Source organism: Manis pentadactyla, chromosome 4 (assembly GCF_030020395.1).
Source record: "Manis pentadactyla isolate mManPen7 chromosome 4, mManPen7.hap1, whole genome shotgun sequence".
NCBI classification, from domain to species: domain Eukaryota; kingdom Metazoa; phylum Chordata; class Mammalia; order Pholidota; family Manidae; genus Manis; species Manis pentadactyla.
This window is the reverse complement of record NC_080022.1, coordinates 166,975,628-166,988,397: the sequence shown is the minus strand read 5'-3', so window position 1 is coordinate 166,988,397 and position 12,770 is coordinate 166,975,628. Positions and strand designations below refer to the sequence as shown.

Genomic DNA, 12,770 nt, shown 5'->3' with positions numbered 1-12,770 from the left:
TCTGAAAGTACCACAGGGTACAGCTCAATAAAGCTGCTTTGAGTTTTATTGAGGTTTACACACTTAGGGGTATATTACACGCATAAATCCAAGGCACCTAGATGAGAGTGTACCCTGTAGTCTCGCCATCAATGTTCATGTTTGCCTAGTTCCAGTCTATTATATGTGAAGCTCTTGGTAGATGCAAGTTTGTTTCCATGATAGCAAAGGCATAAACGGAGTAAAATAGGCAACCCTTGTAATTAAAGCTCTGGTGCTTCTTTCTTTTTAGCCACAATAAAATCTTATAGCAGAATTAAAAACAGAGATGGAAAGGCTTGGCATTTTTAGGTTGACATGCTTCTGCCTAGGTCCTGGGCCATGTACAAAGTTGGTGTTTCTGCCTTTCTGCAGAGGCAGGGTCCTGCTGTGATGGCATAGGAAGGTTATCTGATGCCAAGTGACAGACTCAAGGTTGGCTCCTTCTACCTGCCAGGCCACTCCCAGACCAGGCTTCCCGGGCCACTGTTACTGCTGTGCCTGCCGGCTGGCCAGCAGAGGGTACTCTAAGAGCGGTCATTTAACGTCTTCAGGCAGGATTCTACCCATCCCATAGCAAGGAGCATTTATCGCACTGTTACTTGAGAAATAACAATTTGTTTTTAATGTCTAATGTTCTTGAAGGCCACATAGACGAGGTTAGATTTCTCCTTCCTACTAAGACTAAAACAAGATGTTGGCACTAAGTCACATTGAGATGATTCTAAGTTGATATCATGAATTTCCTTTCCAGAGTATAGGAGGTTAGGAGACCCTGAATTGAGCTGAGTTGACTTTTGAAACCTCCTTTTCCGGTGATTATGAATATTACAGGCTTGCCTGTAGGTAGGTGGATGAGCTACAATAATATCAGAAGTCATCTCTGGGTTGATGGTTTCTTTACCTTCTGATTCATGCATGGCACTATCTGTTGCATTTAAGGGGTGTGGTAGGGAGGGCAGAAGGGAGAATGGGCAGAAAAAATACATGTTGATACTGGTGGAATATATTTATGCTATATAACTTCAACGACACACTTATTCCAGTATTGTTGAGTAATGATGATGTCAAGTATTGTTGAATCATGATACTTACCCTTTAACAGGAAATTTATTTGATCCACCCAGTCTCTGGCTTCAGTGGGATTAGTAGCTGTAAACTAGAGAAAAATTCATAAATTAATTTATCACCTTCACTAAAATTTCCATGAATCCTACAGGGAGGCTTGAGATGGGGGAACCTTATGAGTCGAGCTGCAGAGTCCAGGTGAAAGGTCAGGATTCTCTGCCTGCTTAATATTTAGAAAAAAAGATCAAAATTGTTCTCAAAGTGATTTTTTTCCTTCAATAATTTTGCATAACCAATGTTGACAGCTATTTGAGTCCAGATATGTCCATGTACAGTCATTTGATTTCTCCATTCACTCATCAGGCATTTATTTGAGAAAAGATTCCAGAAAAAAAAAGCAACCTAAAATTCTTGACTTCAAAGAGCAATAATGCATCAGTTATGGAGAAAACATACACCCTTGAAATGGAAACAATACAAAGTGGCTGCATGTAATAACAGCTGGGTGTGGAGAGAGCACCAGGAACACATACTGTTGCCTAGAGTAGCCAGGGAGGCTTGCTGAAGTAATACTCTCAAAAGAGTTGGTGGAAACTGGCTGGTGGAGGGAATTGGACATTTCGGATAGAGAGAACCATGTGCAAAAGATTAAGAACGAGACCACGTAGGGGAGGGCAGGCAGCTCAGCTTGACCAGTAGCACATAAAGCTGGAGAGCTAAGGGTCAGAGAAAAGCCGATGAAAGCGCTCTGAGTACTAGGAGTTCAGACTTAAAATGTAGGCAATAGGAAGCCACTGTAAATTCTAGCAAAAAAAGTAGAGATGCTTTCAATAATTGTGGGTAGAAGGGATTGGAATAGGGAGAAACTGGGGACAGAAGACCAACTAGAAGGCTATTTAACTATTTTTTTGGGTGAAGTGATACGAACTTGACTCTATTGATGGCTGTGGGAATGAATAAGAGGGGCAAAAGCCAAAGGATATTACAGAGGAAGAATCCACAGACCATGGTAATAGCTTGGATTCAATGGGCCAAGAAAAGAATAAACAAACTCTACATTCTGATTCACAAAACAGGCCAGTTAAGCATCAAGCCTTGGTAATTTTTTATGTTAAATGAATCAACTTGAAATGACTGTTTCTGAAAAACATTTTTATTATTTGGCCATTAGGGTAAGATAAAGATATGTGCTATAAAAGACCTAGATTCCTGCTTAATACCTAATTAATAGACACTGTCATTCTTGGTTTCTTAAAAACACATTTCTATAAAAAATGTCTAGGGAAATTGCTTTAGACTTGTCATATAAATATTTATCTGGATGAGGAACCATCAGAACTGAAAATAAAAATAACTTAGAAACATACCCAGTGCATACATCTGTACTATATACATCTCTACAAGACTTTGTAGAAAAGTTTAGTTTAAATTCAAAAAAGTGTTTTGAAGTTGCATAATGAAGAGCTAAGTTATTTGGCAAAATAAGGGTCAGGATACTATAGAAACATAAAAGTATGATGTTGAGAAAAATTTGAAGACTCAAAGGGGTAATCAAGTGGTTAATATTAACCTTAGCGTGGTTTTCCTCTTTATCTTAAGTTAGCTAAAGTTTTTCTAAAATTTTTTAGTGAAACTGGCAAGATAAAAATTACTAACAAGCAGGAAACAATATGTGTATACACATGCACATATGTAAAAATGTATTTGTGGTGAAAATCACTATATTCCCATAGTCAGAAATTTTTTATTGCTTTAGTTAATTTTATAATAGGTAGTAATGCATTACCTATTCTATTACATTATGTCAAAATACATAAAAATGAACACAGTGAAGAATGAGTCTTTCTCATCCCCATCCAGGTCCTCTCATCCCTCAGTATCTCTGTTACTACTCAGTAATCATTGTCACCAATATCTTAGAAATCTTTCTTGACATACGCAGTGCATCTACACACGGGAAGATTATTTTGGAGAGCAAGACAAATATGAGAAAATAAATTATTATTCACACTAGTGTCAGATTTTTCTTTTCCTGGATTTCATGAAAGGAAGTCAAGATAGTCAGTTAAAAAATAAAGGGAACTGGAATTAAGGCCATGATAGTAGAGACTATGTATAAGGAACTGGATGTGTATGCTGCCATAGGCAACACTCTCACCTACGGAGTGAGACCAAGAGGGGAGGGGTGTGGAAATGGAACCCAGGCAAAGGCAGAATCTAGCATGAGAACGGCAACAGAAATGAGAAGGGAGGCACTGGCACAGCAAAGGTGAGGACGTGTCAAGAAAGGTCTTGGTAGGAAATGAGCAGGTAACAAAGGAAGGATGGAACCCAGCCTCACAACCGCGGCTCACATGCAACACGGAACGAAAACGAAACACTGATGAGGATCACCGTCTCCTCCATTCATCCTACCTCATAGCTGCGCCTATCCTGGCAGGTCAGCTCAAAGCAGCATTCTTTCTTGGAATCTTTTCGCAGGTAGGGGGCCATCCGTATGCTGTAGCCCTTAATGAGAAAGGTCCCTTTGGGCTGTCTGCCTGCAAGACAGGAAAGTTCCCTGTATCCCTAGAGATATACAACTGCCAAGGGAAAGCATCTTCTCTGGTATGTAAAATAAAAGCACAGAAACAGCTGTCACGTCCCTGAGGAACCACAACAGTCAAGGAAAGGTTATTAAGGAAGCTTAAGAAGAGGTTACTGCAACAGTGAGGCAGATATCACTGCCAAGCTAGAGAAAGGCAACATGAAGGGTTATTTTGTCAAAAGGGTACAACAGAGACAGAGAATTTATTAGAATGTTAAGAGATCTATAATAACAGAAAGAAGGAATTATTACAGCTGGGAGAGAGTGGCTGTAAATGTGAGACTCTTGAAGGCTATTACCAAACCGAAACATTATTACCAGGGCCAGCAGAGCTCACATTCTAGAGGAAGGGCAGCAGCGCAGGGGGGCACTATAAGTTCCTGGGATCTGCTCCTATGCCCCATGTAGCATTTGGGCTAGACTGCTCTCGCCCCCACTGTTGGACAGGTGAGAGTTTATGCTAGAGCGAGAATAGTTAAAACTCAGTATTTTATCTCTCTTCCAAGAGGTCAAGTTGGGAAGTAGAAGAGTATAGTTGAGTAACATTAGATGATGAAGGAGATAAAAAGAGAAGGACCCTAAATGAAGGAAAGGAGAGATTACTCTGCTTGTCACCCTCTTTAAAAAATGAAATATTAGAAGCAGTAAAGGAGGGGATAGTTACCAATGATTCTGTGTCCTCATGGTGTGGTTTAGGCAGAACGTTTAGAAGAGCAGAACCATAGTGTCTGCATGATGCTTTGTGTCCTGTTATCATGTAGGATGAACTGATTAACAAATAATTTTGATGATGATGATAAGGGTGGCAGCGGGATGACAATATTAAAAGGAAAGGAAAGGAGACAAGACTCTGCTTTTTACCTGGTTGAGCTAAAAGAAATACACAAACACTCTACACTTACTAAGAAAATGTCTGGGGCACAGTAAGAAGTAACTGGCGAGAAGGGAGCTATGCAACAGTGCTTTTTGACACCAGAATCTTTTTTGTTAAAGTATCTCTCCTTGTTCTAACTGGCCACTAAAATGTTTTGTTGTTTCTTTGGTCACTAGGTTTTATTTCACCCTGACGGCAAAATGGTCAATAAAAGTCTCCAAGTCTCTTCTTGCTCTTGCTCTCCCCACCCACCCCTCACCTTAAGTGCAAAGGATTCTGAATGAGTGAATGTGATACTTGGTTTCATTATCTAGGTATGCCAACCACTTATTTAAATGCTAGGGAAATGACATTTTTATGGTGACATAAGTATTAGTTTGAAGGTTTAAAATTAAGAGAATACCAACCGGCTGGCTTGTGTGCTTAGAATTCAGGGGAGAAACTGTGGTTGCTGGATTTGAGAGTGGTGTGGGGGTTGAAAGGATGCAGGGGACTTGTTGCTCAGTTTTTGAGCTTTGCTACATTTCCAAGTAGGGCTTCATGCTTTACCCCTAGACGGGAAAGGCTCTGAGGAATCCAAGCTGGAGAACCCTAGGTGAAGGTCAGTGATAGGCAGGATGAGGCCCAAGAGCAAATCTTAAGGATTCCAAGTCACTTAGCAAAGCTGCAGTTCTTTCTGCTACCTCAGTGCCAAAGGTGCAGAAGTCCAAAGGCAACTTGGTAGATATCTGATTTAGTCCCCAGACTGGATATCTAGGCACTGGGAGAGAATAAGTCTGAGAAAGAAGGAAGAGAGGTTAAACAGAAAATGACTGGCAGGAAAATGAAGGATTTACTCCAGATCACTGGCTTTTGTACCAAGGTGGTGGAGCATAGGGAAACCCCCCACAAGAGCTGATGCTTTACTTTATCTTCTTCTTGCTTCTGAGAATTACTCCTGGGGTAGTTTGACTCTGCAGGAGGGTATCCCCTATTTGAAAGTGTGCAGTCATCTACAATGATAATTTTTAGCTTGTATTTAATTGTAGCTGCCTTTGATTTGTGCTTATATCCTCTACTCCTTCTCACCAATTAAGCAACTATGCTAAGCATGGATGCAAGGCTTCTAGCGATAGCTCATGAGCATTGTGCTTGATTGACTCAAGTGGTGGCTCATTAAGAATCTGCCTCTGGCCTGAGTCAACACTCCGTTGCTGCCGCCATCTGGTTGAGGGGTGTCTCTTAGGCACAGCAACCATTTGGGTCTCAACATTCTGTGGCTCTAGGGATGTCCACTGGACTACTGCCCAGGAATCAGTAGGATAAAGTGTGGAGCATGCTCTTAGAGAGTTTGGATTTGAGGGTTCTGTTTCTGGGCCATTGGTAAGCTGTTTAAATATTTCTCAGAAATAATTTTTTCTAATATTTTAACTCTATTATTGATACCTGTAAAGAATTTGAGGTTCTTTGGTTTTAGAAAAAGAATGCCAAAGTATTCGACCTTGATAATATTGTTATTAGTCATAATAAAAGATAATCTTTTGATATGTTGACCACACTTATCCTAGTGTTTAAAGGGGAAATAATTTATAAATTGGCATCTGAGTTTTTAGTGATGGGCGAGGCATTATTTACCTAGTCTATTCCTTTCGTAAGCATGCCCCTTTATGGGTGTTAGTTAAGGACTGCTATCTTGAGATCTAAATGCTTGAGAATTTACGAAGTGCTTGCATCCAGGAGTGAGATGCTGCTGTGCAAATGAAGAACACTTACTTTTCTCATTAGCATAGTAGTAGAAGAGGCCTCTGCTGACAACACACCATCGCTTCTGCCACTCTGATCCAAAGAAACTATGATCTAAACAGAACAGCGGTAAAGGGACATAAATTCAGGTAACTACAATCACTGAAGAGTCTGTAAAATCCAACAACACATAGTCCAGTGGGTTATTGTTTAACTTCCCAGGTTAATGGACTGTAAAGCCCTCCCTTTCACTCCCACAGGTTATCCCATACTGACTCGGAGTCCAAAGGACTCATTAAAGGTCCAAGTTCTAAACAGGCTTTGCCTGCTCTGACCCCTCACAGCTATCTATTTTCTTTTATATCTTTCAGATTCTAATCTCATTCTGTACTTCTCAAATTCTCTCTGATATCTTTATGTGCTGCCTTTTAACAAACCAAAATGATGCTCCAGGCAATGGGCATGAGAATGACTTTTTATGTACTTTAAGCCAATTTGCTTGTTGAGTATTAAACTCAGGACTCCAGTCCTAGTAATATTTGTTCAAGCCAAATAAGGAATAGGTCAGTATTTGGGCTCCTCTTAAATTTGAAAGTGGGCTGCTTCACATATGATATAAAAATTATACTCTTGGCAACACAGTTTAATTCTATGGGAGCACACTGAGCATTGAGGACAAGAATATCATTCATTCATTCATTCAAGTATTTATTAAGGACCTGTTGTATTTTAGGTGAGCAAGGCGGAACAAAGCCCTATCTTGAAGATCACCATCTGCTGAAGATTTTGGGCCATCTCTGCAGTATGCACACACTCATCGGACTTCTTTTCTTTCCTCGTCTTCTACCTGCCTCACACAGTATTAGGCATAGAGAAGGCACCTACCATGTTAGCCCTCTTTTTCCTTATTTCCCTTCCCCTTCTGGAATGTTCTGAGATTTGTGGGTCTAATCAGTACCTTTGCTTTTCTTCTCCAAGTATCCTTGCTTAATGATGTTATCAAGCTCTTGAGCTCCTCTTGTGATGTCTTCCATTCCTAAAAGGGACAAAAGCAAAATGCTTTGTTGAAACTTGACAGAATTTTTGTCTATTTAGGCTACTTTAGGTAATCTACATTAATGAAGGTGTGCAGAAGGGCAACTGCTTGAGCAGCACAAAATGCAACAATTTCTACATGACTTGGGAAAAAAAGTAAATTTTCTTTCTTCCTAATTATATCTAATGCTAAAATCACTTAAAATTTTCTAAACATACATTAGTTTGTGCAAGGGGAGGTGCCCTAAGTACAATACTGATTGGCAAGAAAAGGACTCCAGAGAATTAAGAATTTGCTGTGGATATAAGTTCCAAATTGGATAATCCACACTGAGATAATCAAAAGTCAAATGAATAGCAACCAGCAGAGACAAGTTTTAATGAGTGATAGAGTTCACTATCAATGCAGTCACATCAGAGGGAATGATAAATACACACTCATTTTTTAAAAACTAGAAAGTCACTTTAGTGAGCAGCAGTTCTATTAAGTTCACACAAAGAAGGGCTATACAAGCTGAACTTGGCAATAACTACCAAATCCTGGTTTTGTCAAAGTATGGGAAACAGTTTAAGGATGGAAGACGCTTTTACAAACAGAAGACCCTGAACTGACATCAGCCTTTAATTGTATGCTGCTAACATCCTTGGCTCTCAATTAGCCTTGTTAGGTACAAATTTATTGAGGAGTCAAGATTCTAATCCATCTTCCACCACTGGGGTTTGGACTTATTTTACAGAGGGGAGGAGCAAAGGACAAAGAGGAAGGAATTTTCTCCTCAAAAAATAAAATGAAACAGAAACAATCGCGAAACAAAAACTCTTAAAAAAAATAACAACTCTATACTTCTTAATTAGGAGAAATGAAGGGAGTGGGCTGGAATCCTCAAATTTACTTTCTTTAGTCCCCAAACCCAAATCTCTTTTGGTTTGCCTTAAAAAATTTAGAATGCAAAACAAAATAAAAACCAAATTAAGGCACAAACATATATGAATCAACTGGGTCTCCTGAGACTTTTGGGTGAAATAGTTTTTTTCAGTCACACAATTAAAAAAAAAATCTCCTACAGTAACTAACACTTATTCAGTGGTGGCAACGAGCTGGCACTTTGCTCAGTGCTTTACAGACATTTTGTTTAAAAGTAACATTTTAAGACAATTTAAAATGCAACTAAAATTATCTTATGCTTTTAAGCTGTTTTGAGCTTAGTTTTAAACACGTAGATCAGAAGAGCATCTCTTTTTCTTTTTTAGTGTGTCTAAGTGCCTGATTCTTTATTTGTCCTTATTGTTAACTTCCTTGTTCATGGACTATTTTCATTTGTATGTTTTATAGTTAGCAAACTCTGTGGTTGCTATAAATCCACCCCAAGATGGATCTCAGGGTGCATGCAGGAGATGAACAGTAGGAAAGTAAAGTTCATTTGTTGAGGATCCTTTCATTTTTCCACCCCTCTGAAAATTCTACTATCTCTCTGAAAACACTCCCCAGGTAAACAGAAGCAGGTGCTACTAAGGGTGCAATGTCTGGGCTGAGGAACTGGATTGTAGTCGAGAAGGCCCTTTGAGAGAGAGTCCATTCTCTGCAGTTCTGTCAAAAAAATTGCTCCTAGAGGCCTAAAAATTAAATGAAAGACACAGGGGATAAGAAAACAGGATCCCCTAAGCTTGGGGTTTCCATCTCTTCTTCCCACAGTTCCCCCACCCCACTCCCCTTTTTAAGGTCTTGTTAAACTTAGAGACACAGCTTTTTGTTAAAGATGCTGAGAGTCTGAATCATAAAAGACATGTTAAACGTTCTATTAGAATTCAAACCTCTTTTTTTAATGCAAATCTAAATGCCATTTTATGGAACATCTATAATTATGAAAATGGAAAGACATTGCCTTGTGTGCGGGGAGAGTCTGTGAGTATGAATATTACATTAATGTGCCCACACCAGCTCACTGATCCTGCTGGCAGGAGCATAAAAAATGCTTGAGTGAAACTTTTATTTAGATGTTAAGACTCCAGGCCCCAGCGGGGGTGACAGAGACAGTCCCTGCAAGTTGCCATCAGAGAGAGAGCTTGAATTGAATTACCCAGGGGGGAAGGAAGTAGTGATGAGCACTGCTTCGCTTATTTAATTTCATTTACTTTCAGTACATTACCAGCATGAGGCTTTTCTCTCCTCACCAACCGAAACCCAAGAATGCCACCACCAAGAAAACAAAGACATAATGCGGCAGAGATGTTTGAACTCCAAGTCAGTAATTCTAGGAGACTAGGGACAGGACTATTACCACCTTCTTTCCTGAAGAGTTGCACTGGGTTTGCTAAAATTGACACGGAATGAATTGCTGATTTTCTCTCTTGGTCATTCACCAACAATATTCTGAAGAGTAATAGGGCTGGAAATACAGTACTTTATATGCTGTGTTTTTGTAAGATGTGTTGTGTTGCTTTCTTACTGGAGGAAATCTGTATTGATGAACTCTCTTTGCCTGGTTTCCCTTATGGGCAATAGGAAAAAAAATGGGATTATATGTGAAGTTTGAAATGACTATGGAAAAAAAATTAGGAAATCAAATCAAATCCCTCTCTTCTGTTGACTGTCTTCTATGCGCGGGGCACTGTATGGTGAATACAATAACACAACTGTTCTCAATGTAAAGTTTACTGAGCTCAATCTCATTAGCTCCATGACCTATCAGATAAATCTAGACAACTAAGATGGGTGGCCATTGTGGCAATCAAGGCATCTCCTCTTTCAGTGTCAGCTCAGTGCAGTGCTCTGCTGATCAAGAACAGGTAATCCAGAGGACACACAACGTTAGCCACAGCGCTGGGGTGATGAGGCAGGAGGAGTCTTGTATGCCCAGATCCTCACCTACTGGCAAATGAACAGATCTGCAGAGCAACCTAATGCATAATGGAAAGTATGTAAATGCTCTGCAGGATGATAATAAAAATATGAAGAAGCCACAAACAATTGCACAAGTTGCTATTTTAAGGCAAAAACATTTATATTTAAGTATATACTTTTTTAAAAAATTGAGGCTTTTTGCCTATTACCTGAAAAAAGATATCACTACCTTAATGAAAAAGTAGAAATGATTTAGATTTATTGGGAATAAATTGCCTTCTCGGATAAACCTAAGGGTGTATCATATTATAATCAGCACAAAACAGAATTACATTAGTGTCATAATCTTTCTCTACTACTACTACACTTAACTAAATCTCTCAGAATAGCCCATATAAAGAAAAGGTTCATGTAGCTGAAGGATGTGGGGCCATAAAGATAAGATTGACAGAGAAGTGTATTACCCAGAAGTGGTGGTCACCCAACTTTCATGGCAGATGAAGATAAAAGAAATTCTCAGACATTGTTCACTCCTCATCCAGATTACTTTAAACCCTTGTATCCCACCTATACCCAATTCGGCAATAAAAAACCCAAAAGAGTGGAATTCCATCTCTTAGCACTAAACATGACTCTTTAGTCAGCTATGCACAGCAACAACAATGGGGACCCTTTGGAATGTGACACATTTCCATAAAGCAGTCAATAAAAAAGACACAGGAGCTTATGTGAGTCACGGCCTATTTAATCAGCAGTGTTCTAGCCCACTGAGAAAAGAGAATTGGAGAAATCAGTTGGTGACACCATAGCACAAGGATAATTGCACAAGTGGCCATGTGATTTCCACTGCGAAGAGGCTGCAGCCCCTGAAGAACAAACCAGGTGCCCAAGAGAGTGATTCTTGCTTAATCAACCTGAAATGAAAATCAATGATTTTTAAGAAATATCTTTTGTTCAACTCCCCCCTACCCCCCTTAAAAATTGTGGACTTCTATTCTCCCCTTTCCTTCTCTTTCAAGTTCTTTTCAATTGTTTGAAAAAGGGACCAGATAATTCCAGCCTAGAGATGATAGCTACCAGGGGTGAATTTCAGGGAGGGTGAAGTTTACCAGGTTCCTTAATTGAAAGTACTTGTGATAAAGTACCTCGGGAGTTAGGTGGATGGGGTTGGAGGAATCTAATATTTGAAGGCTGGAATGGTCAAGTTCCATCTGCAGTTCTGATTCACTCAGATTGCTGGTGTTTGTGCATCTGCAGACAAGTGACAAACACACACTTCACACTGCCTCAAATGTACGAAGGCAGAGGGAAGAGGGTGTTGCATGTAGAGTGGTGAGGGTGATACTCTCCTGTCTGGTGGTTCTTGATCCCAAATCTGTTCATTAAGACCTCTCCTTTGTATTTGGTTTCCATGGCCTTTAATATTCATTACTGTTTTTCCTCAGTTTCTTGCATTTCTGGGTTGCTTTTTGCTTTTTCTCAATTATGAAGAAATCAATAAATGACAGTCACTTTGGGGTGTCTAGCAAGCAGTGTTCATCTTCTGAGTATGATGCTAACAGGAAAGTTGGCTTCAGTGGCTCTTCCCCTATTGCTCCCCTGTGACAGGCTTATATACTTTTTTAACTTCTGTGGTTCCATTTGATATCCACCTGACTTTATACTTATTCCTCACTCTTTTCTGCCATTTTGCTTCATTTATTAAGGAATTTAGACGAACACATGTAAGGTGAAAAATTCTAAATCATTAATAATAGATTTAGGACCTATAAATTTCAAAGATATAGAAACCACTCAGAGAGCTTTCATGTCATGGAGAGATAAATTGGACAGTAGGTGAAAGGAAAGGAGTAAACAAAACATACTTAAATTCTCCCACAAGCTGTGATACAGAAGCGAGGGAACAAAACAAGTGCAGCTGGAGCTGGACTACAGGATGTTAGAAAATGGTAGAAACGACACATTTGTAGTCAGCAAACCAACACAGGGGCAACATTTAAGAGATCTTTATGGACTCTTATTGCCCATCCAATTTTGTAAGGTCTTTAAAAAATCTGTTAATTTAGGTAAGTGAGCAAACAGTGTAAAAATCTGTGGAGGAAGTCTTGTTATACTGAGATTAAAGAAAACGTGTGATGGATTCTAGGCCAGTAATACTGAGGAAAAAAAGCAGATAATTGATGAACAAAATAATTAAAGCTAATATATTTTAATAAATATGGGAAAAAGTCCCACATTTTTAACCTGCATTTTTACCAATCATTTTTACATCTCATTTGACCTCCATGACAATCCTATGAGCTATGTAATATTATCAGCTCCACTTTATGGACTAGAAACTGAGATTAGTGAAATCATGGGACTTGTTGAAGGTTGTCCAGCAAAAAAAAAACCCATGCATTTTTGGTTGAGACATACCCAGACAAGGCTGAGAAAAGATAGGGTCTTCCCACATCTCTCTCCCACAAAAAACACCCCATGTAAGTATGGAAAAAGAAACAGACACAATGTGTGGTTATTCTAATACTTGATGTCAAAAAATTATTTTGTGATCCTATATTTCTTATTTATTTTTTAATGTACCGGCTGACTAATCTATGGGATTGCTTTCTAGGCAGGTCTGT

The 12,770-nt window shown here is 39.2% G+C and overlaps 1 protein-coding gene across 4 annotated transcripts in view; it reads right to left on the bottom strand.

The window, feature by feature from the left end:
- SKAP1 (src kinase associated phosphoprotein 1) overlaps positions 1-12,770 on the bottom strand; it is a 259,792-nt gene that overhangs the window by 39,947 nt on the left and 207,075 nt on the right. For all 4 annotated transcript variants that reach the window (XR_005023578.2, XM_036879685.2, XM_057501395.1 and 1 more), the window contains 4 exons: positions 7,228-7,305; positions 6,300-6,383; positions 3,502-3,626; positions 1,114-1,177 (listed from right to left, as the gene is read on the bottom strand). Coding sequence is in view for 3 of the 4 variants with exons in the window: in XM_036879685.2 (XP_036735580.1) it covers positions 1,114-1,177; positions 3,502-3,626; positions 6,300-6,383; positions 7,228-7,305 (351 nt within the window). In the remaining variant the exon portion in view is untranslated. The remainder of the gene's footprint in view (positions 1-1,113; positions 1,178-3,501; positions 3,627-6,299; positions 6,384-7,227; positions 7,306-12,770) is intronic.